General features: G+C 41.6%; 1 protein-coding gene across 5 annotated transcripts in view; it reads left to right on the forward strand.

Moving 5' to 3' along the window:
- The window catches only part of LOC311042647 (protein MTSS 1-like), an 82,061-nt gene extending 59,093 nt beyond the window's left edge, over positions 1–22,968 (forward strand). For 2 of the 5 annotated variants that reach the window (XM_084053507.1, XM_084053509.1), the window contains 10 exons: positions 10,096–10,253; positions 10,536–10,643; positions 11,032–11,129; positions 13,386–13,656; positions 15,690–15,815; positions 16,757–16,993; positions 17,571–17,786; positions 18,018–18,177; positions 18,618–18,875; positions 19,097–22,968. In XM_084053507.1, the coding sequence (XP_083909633.1) occupies positions 10,096–10,253; positions 10,536–10,643; positions 11,032–11,129; positions 13,386–13,656; positions 15,690–15,815; positions 16,757–16,993; positions 17,571–17,786; positions 18,018–18,177; positions 18,618–18,875; positions 19,097–19,671 (2,207 nt within the window). In that variant the 3' untranslated portion in view covers positions 19,672–22,968. The remainder of the gene's footprint in view (positions 1–10,095; positions 10,254–10,535; positions 10,644–11,031; positions 11,130–13,385; positions 13,657–15,689; positions 15,816–16,756; positions 16,994–17,570; positions 17,787–18,017; positions 18,178–18,617; positions 18,876–19,096) is intronic. The other 3 variants (XM_084053508.1, XM_084053511.1, XM_084053510.1) reach the window with 3 other exon arrangements.
- Positions 22,969–25,341: the final 2,373 nt, after the last annotated feature.

Here is a 25,341-nt window from a genome sequence, read left to right on the forward strand (position 1 = left end):
TGCATTGTAACGGTTATCTTGTTTTATTCTTTGTCTGTCTGTCCAGTATCAGTAATTACATTACAAGATATGAGCAGAATTTATGAGCAAGACTTATGAAGAAAGTCTATGAACCACTGTGTATTATAAGGGGTCTTAGTCTGTCATAGTCTAAGTAAGTCTAGTAAGTGCGTATTGGTTACTATAAGCAGCTTTGTCTCATCTCATCTTCAGGGATGTGATAAATTAATCAGACACCCCTGGCCAGAATATAGCCTAGTGATTGGGAGTAGTTGGCATTGATCTACATGCTTACAGTAAGCTGATTTGTTGGTTTCTTGGAAGAATACCCCATTAGGATTAATGTTGGGCAATGTTTTGCTGAGCTTTGGGATATTTCCGGCAGCTTCTGTCAGACTCAGTGGTTTTTATTAGATTATTAATATAATAATAGTATACATGGATATGAAGGAAATGAAATACTTTCATCTTCTAAAGGATGTTGATTCAAGGAAGGCAGTTCTGCTTATATTAGCATCTTACATTCACCCTACTTGGCATATCTAAAGAATTAGTACACATACAATCAAAGTGTTTTGTTACACAGTCACAGCACCTTCATTTCCAACCAACTATTGTTTTATAATGGACACTTTTTAGATGACATATGTTGCATAATATAATTACATAACAGGAGTTAACTATTGTTTCATATCTGGAGACAGTTTCATGACATTGTTATAAAGCTGCATAGTCGATTGGTAGAAGAGTGTACAGTACAGTTGTCATTATGTCCATGTAAATGACATTTGAATGTCCACAGCACATTGGGCAAACAAGCAGGCTGAACAAGATGGCAGACAGAAATCAAAGCTTATTTTTTCTAGCTATTGTTAGAGTTCATGTTGAGAAGGGCATGTTTTGTTTTGAGGTCTGATGTTTGATGAGGTCTGACATCTATTTTTTAGCTAACCTGTGGGCATAGATATACAGAATGCAACAATGCAGTCACATTACCATATTTTCTAGATCACTGGTTCTCAATTTGGGGTCCAGGGCACCCCAGGGGTCCTTTAGGGGTTTCCAGGGAGTACCCAGCCTAATTATTGATCAATCTGGGTCTGTAACTCATGGAACCAAATGGACACTCTCAGTGTTAAATGGGGGTCCGTGACTTCATGCATATCAAACTGGGGGTCCTTGAAATCAAAACGATTGTCCTACAGTAGATGTAGGACAATCAAATGTCTTCCAATACTACTTCAATGCATTTTATTCAAATATGTACCACTTTTCCACATCTTCATACATCAGATTTTCGGGAAAACAAGGATTCTATCTTTGTCTTAATTCCTGCTTAGCAGATGACGTGAGGACAGCAGGTGTTCTGTCCAACAGCAATCAATGTACTGTGGCAATATCTTTTCAGTCTGATCTGACCGTGTCTTTCTATTCTTGAAAATTAACTTCCGTCTTGAACGGCTCTTGCTGACATGTGGAAAACCACTTATCACTTTTTAAAAGAACACAAAAACATATTCCCCATAAGGCTCTACTGTGTTTTTTTTTTGTTTTGTTTTTTGCTTTGTTGAATTCATGTTCTTTTACAAATTAATCAGACAGCAACTTTCAGATGGATTACCTCCAACACTGTAGCCTAATGTGTTTGAACAGTATGCAACTGGACTGTGTTATTACTGTGTGTTAGTGCTGTGTTAGAAATTTGCCAAATTATAAACCCCTTAAAAATGAGAATAAAGAATAGCATTCTTATTTTCAATTGACAATAGTGTGTTATTGAAATGACAATGTTTGTTGAATAGGTTTCAGGGGCCTAAGGGCACTGACTCTTATAAGAACACATACAAATCAGAGCACTGTGAATCTTTTAATCCAAGCAAATAAAGTTAAACAAGCTGACAGTGGAGATGCAAGGCTTTCATCCCTTCAGCAGTGATGCTATGTGGAGGAGAATGTTCCAGGATGATTAGCCATGTACAGGTCCAGTAGGCTAAACATTACCTTACTTGGTAAACACTCACTTGGAAGGCTAGAAGCCCCTTTTCTGTTAAGATTCCTGTTGGCTCCAGCTGTAGACATGTATTTACCTACTGTACCTAGAGGGAAAACACCAAAGAGAGGAGAGAAATCAGATGTATAGTCTAATACAAAGTGTGAATAAAACCTGATGGAAAACCCCTAAGCACACTGTAAAATATGGCGTTAATTTAACTTTGAAAGTGTAATAAATGGACCCTTGCAGGTACTTTTTTTACATTCCCAATTTTATAGTATTTTTTTATTGTGAGACATCTAGAACGTATGTATGTTGAATCATATATGTACCGTATGAGCAGACAATCTGTATGTCCCAAAAAGTACACCAATCACAGTTCAACACAGCACAGCTCAGCTGACACTTTGCCAATCACAGTCCCTTCAACAGTAGACCAGACCAGCTCATTATTGGGGATGTGTGGGCATTGCTCAAAATAATATGCTTATTAATGCTGTTAATATACCATAGCCCAATGTAAGAGGATGAAGAAAAGTAATGTTTTCAATTGACATTTTAAGACGTGGTGTGTAGCATTGTTCAAGATATATAGTATTTATATCACTTCGCAGCTGATTACGCCGATCACAGCCCACCTCACACTGCTAAGCTCATGTTACATGCACATGTTGTTGGATAAAGAACAGGTTAAGATTTTTAATTTCTAGTATAATAGGTTTCGTTGACAACATGAGACAGTTTTTTTCTTCTACTATTCACATGCTGGCACTGTTAAACATGACCTGTGCCATGATGTGTTTCACTGTCTGTAGTCAACATGGTAACAGTCTAGACAGTTACCATGTTGCCCAACAGGTTTTTCTACTGAGACTTGAAGCTAATTATAGAGGATGTGTCTGGCATTTAATAAAAAGTACAATAAAGTACAATAACTTCATATGTCTGATAGGCTAGGGCTGTGGACAAAATCAAATATCACATTATTTTGGATAATAAAACACGGGACGTGATGTTAAGATTCCTCTATCAAGGAATTATAACATCCCGTACCGTGTTTTATGATTCCTTGATATCGTTATCGTGGAGATGACTATCGGTGCTTTCACAAAATATTTACGGTATTAGTTTTATAAATAATCATTAGTAATGCCTATATAATAATGGTAAAAGCAAATAACAGAACAGGTAGAACAGTCAGGTAAGTTCAGAAAAGTAAGCACTACTGTAATGCAGCCTTTGAAACCAGGAAAAGACAACACTACGACATCCAAAATCCTCTCATATCACAATATCGATAATATGATATTGATATATTGCCCAGCCCTATCTCAGCCATGTTTTGTCATTGACATTGTGTAGTGTTTGGTGCTTAACGCTGGCAGGCTTTCAACTGACTTGGTTCTTTCTCCTCTCTTCATCCCCGTTTGGTGTGGATTCTTCCTCCTCTCCTTATTTTTGTGCTGCAGCTGATGCTATAGGTAAGTCTGTCTGTGGGATAGATGGTTGACTGTCCTGAGTGTCCTCTAATACAGAGGTTATGGCTTATAGACTACACAGTACATAGTCAAATCTGATTGCTAATTTAACTGTGAAAGTGTTAAAATGGACTGATGAAAAAATAAAGGAGGCGAGCCTTCATGGCAGACTGGGTTCCTCTCAGTCATTAGTGCATAGAATGCTGCTTCATTGGTTCAGTTCATTTTTGTCTATGTGCTGTCCCTGTTCTGTTTGACTCTATACCGTTCAACTTCTGTGTGGTCCACACACTGGACACACACACACACACACACACACACACACACACACACACACACACACACACACACACACACACACACACACAGTAAACAGTCATTAGAGCACTGATTTCTTGTTCCACTCTGTATCTTGTCCACCTAAGAAGGTTGTAGATTCATTGAGCTCCAAGTCATAGGCACTCACACGCACGCATGCGCGTGTGTGTGTGTGTGTGTGCGCGCGTGTGCGTGCACGCACACGTGCATACATTATGTGTGTGTGTGTGTGTGTGTGTGTGTGTGTGCATGAGTGTGTGAGAGAGAGAGATAGAGAGAGAGAGAGAGAGAGAGAGAGAGAGAGAGAGAGAGATAGAGTTAGGGAGAGAAAGAGATATGTCTGTGTCTTGTGAGTGTGTTTTTCTGACCTTGGAGTCCAACTTCACTTAGAAACAGCCTGTGACTTAACCCAGCACAGCTGTGTGTGTGTGTGTGTGTGTGTGTGTGTGTGTGTGTGTGTGTGTGTGTGTGTGCATGTGTGAATACACATGGTCAGAGCAGTTTGACCCTTTTTCAAAGTCACCCTGCCTCAAATACTGCCTATCTGACCAACTGTATCTGGTGACTGTCAGATATGCATGATCATCAGTATTACGTCACTATTAATACCATTTCTGAAAGTTAAGGTTGGGACATAAAATTAATATTTATTCATGATACAGTATATGGGACAGCTTCCTTTTTTTCAAGACAATACACACACACACACACACACACACACACACACACACACACACACACACACACACACACACACACACACACACACACACACACACACACACACACACACACACACACACGTGACTGTAATACTGTGTGACCCACCCTCTCGCCATTGAACTCCTCCCCTTGCTCACCCACATCTCATACACATTTCTATTGATAACGGAGGAATTTCTCTCTCTCCTCTTCGTTGACCCTGTTGCCGTTTCTGAAGTGCCGACGAACTCATGAACCAGCCTGTTTAGCAGGAGGAATCGATCTCACAGCTGCTTATCTGGACTCACTGACCTATAACTACCACTCCTCCACATGTACATCATGTGGAGGAGTGTGTGTGTGTGTGTGTGTGTGTGTGTGTGTGTGTGTGTGTGTGTGTGTGTGTGTGTGTGTGTGTGTGTGTGTGTGTGTGTGTGTGTGTGTGTGTGTGTGTGTGTGTGTGTGTGTGTGTGTGTGTGTGTGTGCGTGCGTGCGTGCGTGCGTGCGTGCGCGTGCGTGTGTGTTTCCTGCAAGCACGTGGCAGTAGGACACTGAGACAGACGCACTCTTGTACCCTCATACGTGGGATTGTGTCATCAATATGCTTCACTGTTTCCTCAGAACAATGTGTGTTTGTCGTGCTGGGTAGGTAGCATAAGGGAAACCCTGGCTGACAGTCTGTTGGTCACTAATAATAGACCTCCTCATCAACCCAGTCCATTTATGAAGATGTCAAAAAAAAATATTATATATATATATATATATAATCTCTTTGCCATTCCTAGTGAGGTGGTGGTGAGCAGTAGCTGTATTGAGGGAAGGGGAATGCGGTCCCGGACATGTTTCAGTTTGGTGGACCTGAATTTGTGTGCAGACACTGTGGAAGAAGTAGGCTTCATTTACTTTGCTGGAATGAGACCATTAGCCCGTACCCACGGCAAATAGGCAAACCGTTCCAATAGCATTTCCATTTGTGTGCGGTCAGGCACGGACCGGTTGCAAATCGGGCCCATTCCTGGTTTGATAACCCTGCTCAACATATCCGAAGAGTACCAAAGGGAGGTCTTAATAGAATAGGTTTTCACTGATTGGTTTCACATTTGCGTCACATACGTTGATATTCATCTGGTGCGACAGCATAATCCAGGAGCAAGTAGATACTGGATGATTGCTGATTCGTTGACCATCCTGGGATACATGGAACATGCAAAGCAGTGCAGAGAAAAACACACATGCATTAAAAGGAAAAGAACGGCATAAATATTTTGGATTTCGTTGGTGATTGATAGATTGATTCTGTTTCATTTTGATGTTGTTGCTGCTACAGTATGACACCTGAATTTCCCACCGGGAACTATTAAAGGTTTATCTTGCCTTATCTAAAACAAAACTAAAAAGAAACTAAAACAAATCCAAATCCTACACATCATAAGAGTGCGTGCAAAAGATAATTACCTCAGCATGCGCTTCGCGTAGACAGACGCAATTGCCGATGTCTGGCGTCATTTGTTGTAACTTTAGTTTAGTTCATAGTTCATAGGAACTTCCTAATCCTGAATCCAGTTCCACTGCTATTTGAAACGTGAATAATAACCGTTCACACGAGGCTGGCCTCAGCACAGCCTCGGCACAATCCTGGGTAAGAGCCTTTTGTGGATACCTGTGACAGTTCCCAGGGTGAATTCCCACTGAAATGGACATGTTTTATGTTTTTTATTTGTATTAGCAGAACATTAAAGTACTGTAAGCTCCTTGGGGTGTGTGTATAATTACACACACCCCATTTCACTACCAACAGGCCAACTCGAGAAGACATGACATAAGTACCTGGATCGTCTGGTTTCCAGGGCTGCACAGGAGCTGTTTCTACTTGCATGCATTGGTAGATCGGGCCCAAGAATATAGGGAATAACCGTATGTTTGAAGGTGGAATTACCATTTTTAAGACAGGAGCTTGTCAACGGGTGCAGTGTTTGACCTTTGAACAAACCTCAAAGTGTTTTTGGTTAGAAGGGAAAGAGGAAGTAGCAATCTGGGCCTTGTCATTCACACTGTGTTGCATACAGTATCACATACGCTCTTTCAACCACACACACACACACACACACACACACACACACACACACACACACACACACACACACTAGGGCAACGCTGTCAGACGTGCTGTGACATAACAGCAGTTTATGTCCAGCCCTAACAACCCCTGTGCTTTCCCACAGGCTGTCATTTAATGCCTGTAACCCTGTGCATTGTCTGTAATGAGCACAGTACACAACATGATGCCAGCTCACTGGTGGGGATTCAATTCTGGGTCCTCTATGGGTCAGATATAATATCAGCCGTTTAGACTGAGAGGAAATCCTCAATGCTCCTTTTCAGACTTTAATCACCGCCCTTGAGCAAGGCACTTTACCCCTAATTGTTTCAATGCTTCCCAGTGGCCAGTTGTGCATGGTTGCGGTTGTGTGTGTGCGTGTGTGCGTGCGTGTGTGCGTGCAACCTTGCGCGTAGCCTTTGCACACCACCAGCCCACTGCTCCTTGTCAGCTTGCTTGAAAAGAGTTTTTCAACTCTGCGAACCCTGTGCCAGAAGGTGAATATCTAATAAATGTCAGCAAGCTGCTGCTGCTGTGTGGGGGTTCACAGTGTTTGCCCCGGACCATGTATGTTTTAACACAGATGACTTCGGTAAGAACTGCTCCACGAGTGTTGATATTGGTGTTACTTTCAAGCAGTTAGAAGTAATTGAGCCAAAAGGAAATCCTTTTGTTATTCGCCCTTCAGGAAGACTTTGAAACTGATGCAGTAAGAGGGTGTTTTGCGAAGCACTATCCCTCCAACACAGAGTTTGATACTGGTCATGATAACATCAGGAGCATTTGATTTCAAGGCGCCCAAGGACACTGTATGAAAACAAAACAACACAGACATTGCTATTTGACCCCTTTTCAGTCTTGGTACCTCATGATTGGGTCTACAGTAGCTCAGTTCCTCCAAAACCACCTTGGTTACATTGAGAATACACTTCTTCTGCCAAACGTCAAACTACTGGGAGAGAAAACCGAATTTGCAGAATACTCCCTCTGTGCACTGCACATGCCAGCGAGACACCACAGCATAGCTGACTTTATGACTTCAAAGACTACGTATCCACTGCAGGGCCAAGTGAGGCTTACGGGCTTACAGATGCAATTCGACACTAACAGTGTCATTAAAACTTTGATGGACTTGGGTTCAAATCGCAGTGTTTATCTCAAGGGGCCTGAGCACCATTAGTTTGCATTAGAATTCATATCAGTTTGTGAATCATTTCTTCACTAGTAAAATGATCCCAGTAATGAGCCATATGCCTCAGCCTGTAGTGGTACCCAGACTAGTACTGGCTGGCCCTGTTCGGCCCTGCGGATGAAACCATGCAGGCTTTTAGAACTTCTATGTCCTTCTCCCCTACGCTAGCTCTCCAGAAAACCTCATACAGTCTAATTATATACTCGTCTGCTTGAAAGGCTGCCTTTGAATTGTGTCGCAAGTAGCCTATAGAGAAAAACTGAAACTATATGCTGCAATTTCAACTTTCCGCTCTGGTTTCCATGGCCCATCTCCTCCCGTGATATTCTCCATGTTGTTTTTATAGAAAGAGACTGCCGTAAACACAAACATAACTCACATTCTTGAGAAAGCGCCGGCTGCAGACATGAAACCAAACTTGGTAAATGTTTGGATTCCCTCGATGTGGAAACACTTCAGACTTGTTTTGTGAATGACCTCAAAGTAGACCTAAGCTCTGTTCACACAAGACCGGTAATACCTGGATATGTCCCGTGATCTGTAAGAACCGCTGAGATCATCACTGGTCGTAAATCCTGCAGCAAAAATCTGCCATGTCTGTAATTTGCAAATTCTCCTTCTATTTACCTACGTGAAGGCAAGGAGATCAGGGCAAGTGTATTTACGTCACTTTTCTTAACTGAAGCTTGTTGTGTATACACAGTCAAATCTTAATCTTAAAGTCTTCATTTAAGTCATAGTTAAATTAACACTCTAGATTTGTGTGTGTGTGTGTGTGTGCGTGCGTGCATGTGTAGGCAACCCAGTGCACATTGCCATTGTTCTTGCCGCCTGAGACAAAGCAGCGAAATTGGACAGCAGACCACATCCTAGACCGTAATGACAGACAGTTCACAGAGAATAAGTGATGGCATTTCCTCAAGATGCGGGTGTGTGTGTGTGTGTGTGTGTGTGTGTGTGTGTGTGTGTGTGTGTGTGTGTGTGTGTGTGTGGTGTTCTTCTACTGACATGCGCTGTAAAGGGCCCCAGGTCAAACCTCAGTGTGAAAAGCCAGTTCATTGTCTTTCTCCAGACTAGAGCAGACAGATGGCACAGAGTTCCTCACTGTGGCTGCAACCTTGAAGTAGGAAAGTCAAGTGTGTGTTCGTGTGTGTGTGCGTGCGTGCGTGCGTGCGTGCGTGCGTGCGTGCGTGCGTGCGTGCGTGCGTGCGTGCGTGCGTGCGTGCGTGCGCATCCGTGTGTGTCACAGCAGTTAGATAATGCCTTTTGAGGTTGTCGTCTTGGGAGTCGCCAGCCTTCCTGCCACCATCGAAAATTCAAGAGGACTAGATATAGCCTCAGGGTAGCCTCTCTCAGTCACAACATCTCAACACACACACACACACACACACACACACACACACACACACACACACACACACACACACACATGAGAAACCTTCATGTGATAGCCATACAGGACTCTGTTCCTCCAAACCATGTCTGGGTGGGTAACACATGCAGTTGGAGGATCCACAAACATAGGGTAGCTTCAGTGGCAGATGGTGTTGGGCTCACCTCTGCTGATACCTCCTGTATGTCTTCACCATCTCTCTCCCACCATTTCTGGACACACCCGGTAGGCAGTGGTGGACAGTAACTCTCACTTACGAAATTATTTTGGGAAATGTTACAATTCCCAATACAGTAATAAGGCATGTGGCACCGGTGCAGAAAAAGAATACCAGAGGGTTAAAAAGAAAAAAGTGTACTACTGCCGGTAGGAACTTGGAAGTGATAAAGAATAGCATAGAAAGACAGTCAAAAGAGGCTGCCTCACACACACACACACACACACACACACACACACACACACACACACACACACACACACACACACACACACACACACACACACACACACACACACACACCAGACTCAATATAAACGGCAGATAACTTTCTTACTCTGTCAGTCCGAACAAAAGACAAATAACACATCCATGACAAGAGGAATCCTTAATGTGGAGATGATAACCAAAGAACAGTTGTGAAGACAGTGATAGTATCATCAAATACAAGGATGTATATGTAATTCAATGGACAGAGGAAACAATGAGAATCAAAAGGCAATAGGCTTTTACAACAGGTCCTGGACTCTAGATAGTTTTTGGACATTTTACATTTTCTTGTGGCTTATTCAATTTATAAAAATCATATTGTGTCATAAATTCCTTGTGTGTGTCTGTCTCTCAGTCAGTCTGTGTGTGTGTCTGAGCATGCATATTCTTTACCCCACACGCTAATGTGTGTGTGCTTTGCCACGTTTCTCCAGGTCGTGGGGACATCCAGCCTCAGTTGGACAGTGCCATGCAGGATGTCAGTGATAAATACCTTCTGCTGGAGGAGACCGAAAAACTGGCCCTGAGGAAGGCGTTGATAGAAGAGAGACAGAGATTCTGTGGCTTTGTGGCCATGCTACGGCCTGTAGTGGTGAGTTGTAACATATACTTTATGCATACACACACACACACACACACACACACACACACGCACACACACACACACACACACACACACACACACGCACACGCAGACACCACTTGACACGAGACATACATAAAAATATAATCAATAATAAATACCTTAAACGTACTAGAAAGGTAAAATAGTAACCCGTATTTGTGACCTCTTATTGCAGCTTTTCTAGTTTGACTCTCTAAAAAGGCTCTCCAAGTATAATGTTCCTGTCTTCTGTTTGTGTGTTTTATTTAGGATGAGGAAATTTCCATGTTGGGAGAGGTCCACCATCTCCAGGCCATCTCTGATGACCTCAAGGCCCTGACATCTGACCCTCACAAACTGCCTCCTGCCAGTGAACAGGTGAGAGAACAAAAACAAAGGGTCAAGTGGCAGGAAGTGCAGATAAAGGGACAACGAGAGGTGGACGCAAAGATATCCTGGTATTGATTTCACACAAATAGGTGGAAATGTCTGATGGATATGAGGTTGAAGCAAAATAATAGACTTGTTTAAAAAACGTTTTGTTAATGGCATCCGTTTTAAAACAATGACACCAGTTGGAATGCCACTAAACATGATTTAAATTCTACCGTTTCTTTCTATATTTTAGTCCCTTTCAGAGGATTGTAAGTCCTGGACTCGATGAGGTTTTTTTCCTCTGGTGACTTTTCCCTGTACTGATGCAGCATGGGCCATATTTCCATATTTAAAAAAATATCTAGAAATAAATCATCCTTGCTTTCTTCAGGTGATCTTGGACCTAAAGGGCTCGGACTGCCACTGGTCATATCAGACACCGCCATCTTCTCCCACCACCACCATATCCAGGAAGTCCAGCATGTGCAGGTTGGTCTCCACAGCCAATCGAATGGCCTGGAATGTCTAATTAACCGTTCAGCTGAGCTATATTAAACACATTGTGAAGTAGTCTGCTTCACGTCTTCAAATAGAGGACTCAAAAAAACATCTACAATCAGATCACTCTCCCAAAACGTAAAGCATGTATTACATAGTATTATACGTCTGCATATGTTTGGAAGGCTGCCAGGCATTGTGTCGTTAGTGAACCACTAAGTGATTATAACAGTCTGTAAACTATGTATGTTTTCAGACAAGTAATTCAATCCAAGGAGACGGAATGCATAATTTAATGCAGTTTTGTGTGGTGAGCACATAGGATCTGTTCTACATAAACAATATAGGCCTTTGAATTCTTTCAGTAATTGAAAATCCTCTGATGTATGAGTGCAATAGCAGCTTCATCAGATAAGAGGGGTGGAGAATTGGGACAAACTTTTCACTATTTGGACTGATCTATGTGTGCCCCCCAGTGGTGGACATGAGCTACTACAGCCTCAAGTATCGCAGTCATTCAGGACAGCCATTTGATCCTTTACTGTTCCTGTTTTGCTGTTGGCTGTAAATCGATCCGTCTTGCTGAGAAACACATTTACAGTGTTCGTAAAAAAAAGAAGAACATACTTTGAAGTATGAGAGGAGCCTCAGGTTAATGTCAAAAACGTGAAAATGTGGTGTTCTTCAAAGGCTCCATCAGAGGTCATCAAAGGGGTTTGTTCAGTAGCAGTCGTCAGCCGACATCTTTGACTTAATCATATATGACTTACATGGGAATATCACATGATGTCCTCTGGTACAAAGAATGGGGGCTTTTGTTGTTGCATTTTTTCTTCTGAATCAAGAAAGATACATTGTGTTTGTTATGTTATGTGTTTCTTAGGAATCTACATTTTCATAGTGATCTAATTTTGACTTCACAAAATGTCAAGTTAATCTTCTGTGACCCAGACATTTTGCAGCTATTAGTTTTCTTTAGGCTACTGGACTACCAATGTAAAGTATATTGCACTCACCAAAACAAGGTAGACAGATATTCATATATTCAGAATAATTGAATACATGGCCGATTATTATTGTTCCAATTGCTGGGCCTGTTTATGGGTGTGGACTCAGTTTTATAAAAAGCCCTGGTCTATGCTGTGTGTAAACACTACATGTATTATTGTATGTTATGTACCGTAACACACTGTACCCTGTTCAGACAAAGCCCTTCACGCTGTGTTCTCCCTGTTGTTTGTACAGTATTTGTATGTATTTGTCCCATTGACTGCTTCCTGCTGTGGGGTCGCGTTTTGCTATTGCCACATAAACAATACCTTGGAACTTCAATCTCCAAGCAAAACATTGTGTTCTACTCCTTAACCCCCGACTTAATCACCCAGACGTTTGTGATAGCCATATAGAGCAAATTTAGCATACCATAAAAGTAATCTGATATAACAGTTTTCCCACTTCCTCATCATCAGTCATCATTACTACAAGGTCACTTTGATGCATTGCATCTGCATATTTATGTGTACTGCTGGTCTAAATTAAGTTGTGATATAAAAAAAAACACTTAAAAAAAAAAAAGGTTAGACATAAGGTGCATGAACATAGTAGCAGATATGTTTTTCACATTTGATTAACCCGTTTTACATTGTGTCTAATTTTGTCTAACATAATTTATTATTAAGTAGTCAGCTAAACACAGTACTTATTTTAACCTATGGTAATTTAGACCACCATTTCACACAGTATTGCAGATATTGCATCATTCACCTTTCTCACAAAGTCCACATGTGATTTTTTAATTGCATTTATTCTATTCACATAATAATCAGATGCAACAGCAAGGGTGCCGTTTTTGTATGATTTTGCGTTAAAAACAACAACAAAAACAGACACAAAGATCTCCCATAGTCATGGAATCCTGAGATGTCCTGTCTTGTTAAGTGTCATTATGATTTCATGTCTGTTATGTTGGTTATGTATGTGTGGATTTGTTCCTTTATCATTTAAAGTGATTGGTTTGGTCTCAGTCACTGCCTGCTGCATCTTGGTGTGCTGTGTTAATTGTTTCCCTCCCCTTGTCTCCCTCACTCCTCTCCCTATATCCCGCCCTGCTATTCCCTTCATCCTTGCTTTGTCCATCTCCTCTTTCAATCTGTCTTTGTCTCCAAATGAACCCTTTTACCCCTACTCTCACTCCCTAACACCCCCTACAACACACATACCACACACACAAACACGCACACCCTCTAGCAGTAGCCTAAACAGTGTTAACAGCAGCGACTCGAGGGGCTCCAGTGGCTCTCACTCTCATTCTCCCTCCTCCTCCTCTTCCTCCTCTTCCTCCCACCACCTCTTCCACCACCACCACCACCATCACCACCGGTACCGTAGCTCCACGCTGCCGCAGCCGGCGCCGGCTCGCCTCTCCAGCATCTCCTCCCACGACTCGGGCTTCATCTCCTCGTCGCAGGACCACTATGCGCCGTCCAAGTCGCCCTCGCCCATGCCGGTTGACGCCAAGGTGAGAAGAAGCCACCTAACGAGACACACATGAGTTAAAACTGCACTACCATAAGCCTGGTTTATATCCTGTCGTACGATAGTATGAATAAAAGAGTGTAAATAAATAAACACAACCATAACACAGATACCAAAAGTAAGACGTGGTTATACTACCCAAAATACCGATTGTGATTTATAATCACTCCTTATAATGACTCCTGACCTGCCTAGACAAAGCTAATATTACAAATAAATAAATACAGGTATAGAACGGTGATTAGTTCATCCATACCATGGTATAATGTGTCCACTTTTAAGTCTTTTTCACCCCTGAAAACCGTATACATTTTAACTGGCACTCAGAACATGGCAACAGATAATCCTGCCTCCAAGTTTGAATACGATAGTACATTTAGAGAGAGACGGAGGACTTGAGATCGTCAAATTCACTCCTCAAAGACCATATGTCTCACAGCACTATACTGTAAAAGGCAGCTTCCTGGCAGCAGTAAGTATATGTGATCATAGTTGAATCATTCTAGCGCTATTATTATTGCACAGGAGCACAGGAAATTAGTTGACGTCTGCCTCCAGTCTGGCCCAGGGCAGCACAGGTCAATCCCAGCCCGCTATTTTAGAGTCAACCAATTTGACAAATTGTGGTTAGGTCTGAGTACAGTAGAGAGAGCCTACAATATGCTAAGTACGGGGGATTTAATAAGCATGTCACAGTACACTGAAATGTTTTTGACAGTGTTTTGACATTCCACCCCTGTGACCTGCTGCACTGTGTCAGCAGAGCAGGGCTTAATCTCTCAATTTGACCAATTCCGCTCAGAATATGTAGAATCCATCTTTCAGATAATTATGACTGAGTTGGTGGAGGAGACCTCATTCCCATGCATGTGGGTTCTAACTCAACCATGAGGCTGGCTCTGGGAACTCACCAGTATGTAGATGTTTTGGTTGGCGTCCAACAACCGGAGTTTCCCTATCCAGAAAACCAGTGAGATGCCATGGGGTTTTATGGTCCTCTGAGGTGGTTTGGCATGGTAGCACCTGACCCAATTACATCTCAGGCCCAAGAGTCAGCCTCCTCATTGCCTCACTCTTGGTAATTCTACAGTAGTTGAGGTTTGCTTGGGGCCCAAAAACAATAGCCTGGTTTCCATTACAGGGCCAAACAGAGCTAGCTTTGTTTCCACTAGAGGGCTGTCTGGCTATCACTTCATTTCTATGTTCTCCCAAAATAAAGCCCAAACTGTCTTTTACACTTCAAAAATGATAATATACGGTACCTGCTGATAAATGGTGTTATGAAGAACTGAAGTGTTGCCCTGGCCCGATAGCCCCCACCTTGGCTCTCTTATGGAGATATGGGAACTGTCCAAATTAAAACTCTTCCCCTGTGGCCTCCTTGGCCACAGCTTCAGTTATGCTAACAGAACACTGCTGATTTCCTTTACTGCACCTTTTTAAAGAGAAGACGGGCAATTCATTCCGCTATGGCCCCCCTGAGCTCTTTTCTGTATCTACCTGTATGGATTGGTCACATGGCTGTACTACTGACTGAAATGTTGCTTCTGCCTTCTAACAGTGCACTTGTCTAATCTCCTTGTCTCTCTGTCTTTCTTTCTCTCTATGCAATTCTTTCTCCATTGCATGTGTTTGCACACATGCATGCATTCCCTATCCTCCTGTGTTTCCACTGCGTCTTACTCTCTCTCTCTCTCTCTCTCTCTCTCTCTCTCTCTCTCTCTCTCTCTCTCTCTCTCTCTCTCTGTCTGTCTGTCTGTCTGTCTGTCTGTCTGTCTGTCTGTCTGTCTGTCTGTCTGTCTGTCTGTCTGTCTGTCTGTCTGTCTGTCTGTCTGTCTTTCTCTCTTACTCGATCCCCTATTCCTTATCTCTTTCCTCTCACTGGCTCTATTCTTTCCCCTTCCTCTCTCTCTCTCTCTCTCTCTCTCTCTCTCTCTCTCTCTCTCTCTCTCTCTCTCTCTCTCTCCCCCTCCTCGATCTCTCCACCGTGTTCCTCCTGTTCCTATGCGCCTCCAGCCGTGTCTCAGTTCCAGCTCCTCTGAGGCATCAGAGTCTGGTCAGCCTCACAGTGACTGCAGCTCCCCTTCCTCTCTCGCTCCTCCTCCTCCTCCTCCTGCTGCTCCTCAGCTCACTACTGACAAGGTGAAACACTCTCATCCTCCATCACTTCACCCAACTCCTCTCTCCCTCCCTCCAATGTCCACATTAGTTCCCCACAGGGGAAGCTCCTCTTCCTGGCTATAGCTGAGGTTTTGCTCTTTGTGTTGCTGCTGTGACACAACATGCCATTAAGATTTCCTTAAAAGAGAAAGGGTTTTTGTGCAACCACTAACCAGCCAGTCAAGAACTTAGCTACTGAAATAGCTTGGTTTGTTTAGCACCGACATTGTTAAATGACTAGCTTGTTATGTCTTGCTCCAAGCTCCCTGGCAGGTACTGTAGATAGGTCAAACACACAGCACAGGCTAAAGATCGATATTTTCTCTCCAGTTAACTCAATTCAACTTGATTTTATTTTCACATCACAAGTTTACTCCAGGTATTAAAGAGTGCGTGAAATTCTTTTGTGCAAGCTTCCCATAAATTGCAGTTACATTTAAAATAAATAATAAGAGTGAAATTGAGAATGTATCAAAATAAATCAATCAAATATATAGTGTGAGACAGAGTAACATAGTCTCTTGACAGCAAATAAAATACATCAAATTATGCATAAAATGTATAGGAATGGGAATGTATATATACAGTCATACCTACAGTATATACATAAAGTGAGTGAGTCAGCATTCAGATCAACATTTCTGGTTCATCTACACTCTGAAATGTTGATCGACGCATTTCATTTGTGTTGTGATGTGATCTGTGTGTGTCCTGTATTGTTTGCATTTTGATTTAATTTGTACAGTGATGTTGTGTTGTGTTTCTTATGATTTTGCATCATTGATGCTGACTGTGACTTGTGTTTATCATTTTCAATAATTTGTTCCCATTTCTTGTGTTTGTTTCTGTTTTTCCCTGTGTGTTACGTGCTGTTCACGTCATCCCTCATCGCCTCTGACCACACACACACACACTACCCTCAGTTGTCCAATGGTTTTGACCACTACGCCCCTGCCGATCCCCCCTACCATCTTAGCAACGGGGGGAGTTTAGGCTCAGGGTCCAACACTGCGTTCCCCTTCTTCCCTGCATCCACCTCCTCTTCCTCCTGCCCCACCCGCTCCTGGTCGCGTCCCGCCTCCGCCTTGCTCCCAGACTTCCCCCACTACTGCACACTGGGCTCCAACATGGTGCCTTCATCACGGGTCCCCAGTTGGAAGGTTGGTCCATCCTCTTCATCGTCTCCTCGTTGCTCCACCCACCCACCTTACCCACCCACCCACCACTCTACACTCATTCAAAAAAAAACAATTCTGATTGTCAGTGTTTGAGTTTATTACATTGAATAAGTGACATGCATAACATCCATTTTAGTAGTATGCAAAGGGAAGAGTTAAACATTTTTTTTTTTTACATTTGACCCAAAGATTAAGGAGATATGATTTTTCGAAGATCTAGACTCCCATCCACTTCCTTATTAACTTTAAACTTAAAAGTTCTGTATCTCGGCTCCTGAGTACTTTTTTTTTTCAATGAAAAATCTTGGCAGTGGGCAAACGCGGACAGAAATAATTCAGGCAGTGAATGAGTTAACAGGGAGTACACAGTCATTTAGAAAGATATACCGTACAATGATCTTCTGGGACGGTGTCGCTTCCCAAAAATAGCCGATCTACAAGCTCACAGCGCGTCGCATCGCGACACGTAGTGAGCTTGTAAATGAGCTGTTTTCGGCGAGGTAGATGTCGTAGGACAAAGTAAAAAATCAGGCTTAACGCTTGTCGCTTTTCCTCTCAGGACTGGGCCAAGCCGGGGCCGTACGACGGGCCAATGGTCAACACTCTGAGGCGGAAGAAAGACAAGGACAAGGAGCCGGCCATAGCGGACAGCAATGGCAGTAACGGGAGCCCTCCATCTGTACCTCAAGCTGCTGCTGCTGCAGTGTCAACAACAACAACAGCCATCTCAGCAGCAGAGGAGGAGAGGAGCAGAAGTATAGCTGCTGCTACCAAGGTCAGCTTTAATGGGTCTCATGTTGTTTGTTCTTTCTATACAGCTGTGTTTTCATCTTTTCCACCCCAGCAAGCGGTAACTTTTCAGTGCACATTTAACATATTCCATTCCCCATTCAAACCAAGGTTGTATCCAGGAAAGTCTGACAACCGGCCCAGACTCTCCTTTCCTTCACAAATGAATTCATTAATTAATGCATCCACAAAATCATTGATATTTGTCTTCCTCCAGGCTGGTGATATAGACGCCCATGAGGAGTTAGCCCTGGCCCTTTCCAGAGGTTTACAGCTGGACACCCAGAGGTCCAGCAGAGACTCAATTCAGTGCTCTAGTGGTTACAGTACTCAGACCAACACGCCCTGCTGCTCTGAAGATACCATACCTTCACAAGGTAACATTTATTATAAATGTCTACTGACACTCACTCTTTAATGATTATGTTAACACAATTTGTATGTACATTGTCTTGTCTAAATGTTTCTCTCTCTCACTCTAAACATGTTTTATTTGACTTACAATTAGGAAAAGGTTCAGGTTAAACGCAATGCTCCCTCCGACTTCTGAACTTTTTTTTCGGAAAGGGAGATGACGTCATTCAAAACTTCTGATAGTTCTGATGTCGGAAGGAGCATGTATTGACCTTAAGGTATTTAGAGGTTGGGGTTGGAGTTATGCTAATTTATAAAACAAAAATCCCAAGGCACTCACACTAAGGTCCCTGGCAGGTAAATAGATAGGTTATTATGGTTGTAGTTAGTGGTCCAGCACGTTTACGTGCATCGTCTCTTTGTCCACAGTTCCATGTTAACCCTTTATCTCCTCCCCCTACAGTATCGGACTATGACTACTTCTCCATGGCGGGGGACCAGGAGTCTGAGCAGCAGCAGTCTGACTTTGACAAGTCGTCCACCATCCCCAGAAACAGTGACATCAGCCAGTCTTACAGACGCATGTTCCAGGCCAAGCGACCAGCGTCGACCGCAGGCCTGCCCAGCACACATGGCCCCTACGCTGGACAGGGGTACTACCCTGGAGGACCCTACCCTTCCACACCCATCCATACTGGAAACTATCCAGTAAACCCTGCAGGTGACTACACTGAATTATACCGTTTATGTCAAGTGCTATGAATTTAATTATGTAGCTCAGATATCAATATTATACAACTGAAATAATAAGTTATTTAAGTTATTTAACATTACTTTTTTTAATGACTAAATTCAATAATTCTTTAATATATAACTGAACGAGAACTGACGATTGTTATCATCGCTGTCTGTGTTAATATTAATTGCATTCTATGATTACAGGCACCTGCTATTCAAGCCAGGGGGTTTATTCGGGGTCCTATGCAGTGTCGGGACCATATCCAACAAGCCAGGGTCCAGTTGACGTCACCCCTGGGACTGCCACAATCCGCCGGACACCCTCCACCAAACCCCAAGCCCGCCGTTCAAGCTCTGTCCTTGGCACAGGTCCAATCCATATCCGTACACCCGTAATCCCAGTAAAAATCCCCACCGTGCCCGATCTCCCAGTGGGGGTTAATGGGAGTAGGAGCGGAGAGGAGATTATAGGAGTAGGAGAGGTGAATCCTGACTCTCCTACTCTTGGAGGAGGAGGAGCAGGAGGCGAGGAGGTCGGGGTGATGCCAGTGGCCTCTTGGAGTGGTCAGGCGTCAACCAACCCGCCCGCCGTTGCCCTCTCCCAACAACCTACCCATCAGCTGTACCTGAGCGAGGGAGGTCAGGAGGAGTTTGGAGAGGAGGACGAAACAGACGGGGTGGAGGGTCAGTCAGAGGGAAACATGCTTGTAGCCATCCGCCAGGGAGTCAGACTGAAGAGGACCCTCACCAATGACCGCTCTGCACCACGCATTGCGTGATGACCTCATCGTGTAAATGCGTGGCTCTCCCATTGTTTCCAACCCAGGTGTAGAAAACTTTTAAAGAACAGTCTTCCTGTGCTAATATATCAAGACACTTATACTTGATCGATTCTCCACCTGTCTGTGAGGTTGCACCCCTGTGATTATTAATCTGTACAGCCACTCATAATGCCAAGGAAAGTGACATTCACTATTATTCTGGATTATTCTAGTGAATTGTTTTCCACAAATCATTTTAGCATTAACATGGTTGTCCCAATTGGCTTACAGTGAATCAAAGATGATCTAAAAACCTGGTATCTAACCTGAAAATGGGTTACACAAACTGTATGCTTCTGGTGCTTCCCTTCAGGGCAAACTGAGTAAACTCCTAAGACTGTGCTGCAGAAGAAAACAACGTTTCATCCAAATATTTGATCTAAGTTCTGTTGATCTTGAGCAATATGTTTGGGGAAAATCCTCCTGCTGGAGTTGAACCATCTGATCTTGTTGGTGAAAACAAGTGGACAATTCAGAAGCTATTAGTGATTTATTAACTCGGCAAGACAGAAAAGAATCACCTTTAAACACCAATGCTCAGTATTCTCATATAATTAAAGAGTTGTGTTTAGTATGTTGGGCACTGTTGGACAGATGACTGCCCACTGTCTGAACAGGTGTGCAAGAAGAAAAGGCAAATGGTCACTGAATACAAAGAGAAATCGGCATCAAGAGCAAGGCATTCAGGTGGCTACCGTGGGTTCTTTTCATTTGCACCATTTTGCGTCCCAAATTTCAATATATCGAACGCTCATTTACAGGGGGCGCAAAATGACTTGGGGAGGGGGGGGCTTGGGTTACACCACACCAGTCTTCTGTTCAGAGTGCTGGGACAGCCTGCATGCTCAGAAGTATGGAAGAATGAGTGACAGCTCATGGGAACGTACAAAGAACATCACTGAAGTGACATGCCACTTTGGGCTGCCTTTATCAATCCAGGAAAACTTCAAATGTATGAATCTCCTCTCCTGATGGTGTGCAGGAATAGTCACACTTTAGTGACTACAGCATCACACTGTGGACAGACACCGCAAAGAAAGCAAAGGTTGAATCACTCTTTCTTTGTTTCAGCTCTTTATTTAGTATTTACACAGTTTGTAAATAATTATAGACGCTTTGCCTCAATTGCTGAGGAGTTTGTTATCCTCATTCTCTGCGGACTGCGACTGTCAGTCTTTTTACTTAATCCTCCTCATGTTCTTTCAGGGTGCCAAAAATAATTTGGTTTAAACTGTTAAATACAGTATGTTTGTTCATTTCATACAATGATTGATATTGAGTTTGGGGATTTGAGATCAATTAGCTTTAGTATGGGAACTGATTTTTGTTTTCTCATGAATTCCTTGTGTGGATAGTTTATGTGCCCAATATTAGCTCTCTTCTTTGGAATAGCATTTATTAGCCATGCCACAGTCTGCTGCACTTCACAATATAACTACTGTTATAAAAACTGTAAAGTGACAAAATACAGGTGTGTGTGTGTGTGTGTGTGTGTGTGCGTCTGCCATGATAAGCGCATTAGTTTAAGTTTATGAATAGACGATGTGTGAGAAATATAAAATCCACTTCTGGAGCTCAGACATTGTTGATGTTGCAACAGTATAATGTTTTGAAATTAGTTATAAGCTGTGTTTAAGTATGCCATACTATTTTGTTAATTGTCTGTTTAGGTTGGTGTTATAAAATGATCATTTTTGTTCTGTTATCTACAAAACGCATGAATCCTCACCTCTCCTAGTACCTTATTTGTTCTGATTAAGAAGTGTTTTTGTTATGTTGAGTGAAAACCTCCTATCTCTAGTTTTGGATTTCTGTATTTAAGGTCATAGAGTGAGTTTTGTCACTCTAGAGTGTTATAAATTGTATATTATGGAAACAAACAAAAAAGATGGTATTCAGCCCAAAATTATTATATGGCTGTTTTTCTCTTAATTAGTGGTTAGAGAATGTCCTTTCTTTTTGGAGATAAGAGGCTTTCCTCCTACTGCAGCATTTTAACACTAGCTAAAAGCTTTTAGCATCACTGAGTTATGCTCTGTATGTGTCATCATTTGATTTATTTTTCAGTTGAAGCACTGTGAGACCATGGCTAATCTTTATGAGATACAGTATATGAACCTGTAAATATTATTCAACTCTAATTAGTCTAAGGAACTCACATATTTAATTTATTTTCTATCTCCTTCTCTCTCAGTCTCTCTTAACCTATCTATATTTTTATACTTAGCGGAATATAGACTTGTTTTGCCTATCCATGCATGTATTGTCTGATGTACATTAGTTAGTTTTAATTGTCAGTGAAGTGTTATTCTGCTGTGTCTCATTTATGTTAGGATCCCCCGGTTGCCTGTCAGCGAACGTGTCTTCTCTTGGCACAGTAGCTCCTTCAAAAAGGAAAACCATCCAGTAGATTCCATCCACAGTTTACTTGATTGTGCTAGATACTCTGCCACTTTCAAATGACTTCAGGGGTCATGCAGGGGTGTGGTTAATGTCACTGAAAAGTAGTGTTTGCCTGCCAAACATGCCCCTTCCAAAATTGGACACACATTGCACATTACCTAATACCTACGCCTAACCAGCTTTGTTCTGTGTACATCTTAGCCTGGGTTTGCAAGAATCATCTTTGCGTGAAAATTTGCCTTAATGTCAATGTATTTGTTTGTTTCTGGATTGGTTTTCATGTAATTTATGTTTTGTCAGGTAATAGTGGAAAGTGACAAAATATGTAAGTGATGATATAACGCATATCATAATTCATGGCATACACTGCAGCCTGTGGACCCATTAACTGCTATTACTATTGCTAAGATGTTTTAGGAAACCTTGCCATTGGAATTGCATATTCTTCACAACTGAGTTTTATTTTGTTTTGTTATTATTATATAATGTCCGTCCACATGTATAAAACCTCCAAGACTATATTGTCAACCTATAATTTCCATTTCCTGCCCTCTGGTGTCTGTGATATTTAAATCTAAAGCATAAGATTATTTCTATGTTGCCAAATAATACAATTTGTAAAAATAAATAAATACCCTATCAATAAGAAAGTGAAGCTTATAGTTTGCAATTAGGGCGACCAGTGTTAAACCTGGTTTCTAATAGTTTAGTTGGTAGTTTGAAAGGAGAGTTGACCTCTCTCTCCCTGTACAGTTCAACAGGATATAAAGCAATCTGTTTCAGGAATTAAAGGGTTGTTATTTTCTGTGTAATAATGACTGCTTTAGCAATATAATAAAATGATACATGTTGTTTGGACCCTTTCTCTTTAAATACTTAAATAATACAGGCTATGCTGATGACCAGTGGTGGAAGAAGTACTAATTTTTTTTTACTTGAGTAAAAGTATCAATACCACAATGTAGACATACTCTGTTACGAGTAAAAGCCTGGTATTCAGAATTTACTTGAGTAAAAGTAAACAGTATTGGCATCAAAATATACTTAAGTACCTAAACTAAAAGTACTCATTATGAAGAATGTACCAAAATATTTCCAAATGTATACAAAAACAGCAGATCTACAAGCTCACAACAAATGTATAAATGTTACGAATGTATACAAAAACAGCAGATCTACAAGCTTGTAGATGGGCTATTTTCAAATAGCCGAAGTATATATAAAGCACAAAGGAATTAGTAACTAAAGTTTGTATTTGTATTAAAGGTGTAGTGGAGTAGAAGTAAAAGTATTGAAAATTGGAAATACTAAATAACAAATACCTCAAAATTGTACTTAAGTACAGTACTTGTATAAATGTACTTAGTTACTTTACACCAATGCTGATGACACATCTGCTGAACAGTCATCACACTCCAGTGCACCACCAATGACTGACATCATTATTGTCTTTGCCAATCATCAGATGCTAATCATCAGCTTGGGAAATGGCCTGCAGCAGGTGTTTACAATGAATGATGATTATAGGGCCATAAGAATGAGATTACGCAGTAGCCTACGCACAGTTGAGAACCCACGACTCAAAAAGGTACTCACATTTTGTACTTAAGTAAAAGTATCAATAATGCAATGTAGAAATACTCTGTTACAAGTCGGCTAAAATGTATGTTTTGTAATAATAATCAAAATCTACAAAGTAACTAGTAACTAACTATATAACCATATAATTGTGGCGGAGTTTAAGTACAATATTTGTCTCTAAGATGTAGTGGAGTAGAAGTAAAAGTACTGAAAATTGGAAATATTAAAGTAAAGTAAAAACATATATATATTTGTTTTACTTAAGTACAGTACTTGAGTAAATGTACTTAACTTTACCTTACACCTCTGGCCACAGCAGACCTGTTACACCACCTCCCACAACACCACAAACAAGACTATGAAGACTTCACTCCAAGATTACAGGTGAGGTAACCCAGTTTGCAAGCGACGGTCAGCTAGTTCCAAAAACAATACATCTCTTTGTTCTCTACAGCTTAAGGGACTGGACTGGGGAACATCTATGTACATCGATATAGTTTCAAAAAAGTACAGAGAATATATACACACACACACACACACACACACACACACACACACACACACACACAATACGTTTTGGTCCAAAATCCTAATGTCATGCTATAACCTTAAAGGCAGATTCTATACTTACTTAGGTTTACCACTAAGCGTCGCTCTTGTCAAAGCTTACTAGATATGCCGAGCTCCTCCTGATACCAGTTTCGAATAATGTAGTCCATTGATTGAATGAATATTTTATTCGACAGAAAATGCAAACAGCACGAGTACAGTCATACACTTGGTATAAAAGGATTTTTACACAAAAAAAACTCCTAGTGGACTTGTTTCCATCATCACTCCTGTCTCCTCTGCGCCCCTGCTAACAATACATGTAAAGACAAATTGACCTTTGATGGGCATCATTTTAACCATGCATGTTCAAATTAAACTTTCACTGTTAGACCAATTATAAGTAGGCTATAAATAACTCGGTTTTAGCCTAGCCCTTAGACGAATTTTAGACGTCTAATAGCCCGAAAAATGCTCAGGGCGGTCCCATTTCACAAATCTTTTCAGGTTTTCAGCATTTGCCGAAACCTTTTCAAAATGGCAGATCTACAAGCCCACAACACATTGCCATGCAACATATGATTAAGTAACTAGTGACTTACAGTAAGTTTTCAAATAATTTTGAAAACTTACACTACTACTTGAGTAAATGTACTCCGTTTCTTGGGTTTAAAATCCTAACAGACCTTGTATTGAACTGTAGCCTACTTCCTATTGTGGCTTGTCTTTGCAAACTGTTAACAAAGTATTCAATCAAAATCCACCCCTGAACATTGGTCATTTCGGTTAGGAATGGACAGAGGAAAGATAAATGACAATTATGAAGTATGATCAAGTCAATACAGTAGGCCTATATCTTCTCAGATAAAATGTTACATTCTTTACTGGCCTTTTTGTCTTATCTAATGCGTCTTTTCATGACAGTCACAATGGTTAATAGTGTTCAGACTCCAGGACAGGGACACACAAAGCGATGTATTTTTAGATTTCCCAAAGACCCAGTGAGGAGCACAAAATGGGTAAAAAACATTAAAATAGTTGGGTCCGTTTTTATTTTTGTTTTAATGTGTTTAATGTTATGGCTGAAGAGGTGAA

Source organism: Gymnoscopelus microlampas (genome assembly GCF_963454915.1).
Source record: "Gymnoscopelus microlampas genome assembly, chromosome: 3".
Lineage (NCBI taxonomy): Eukaryota > Metazoa > Chordata > Actinopteri > Myctophiformes > Myctophidae > Gymnoscopelus > Gymnoscopelus microlampas.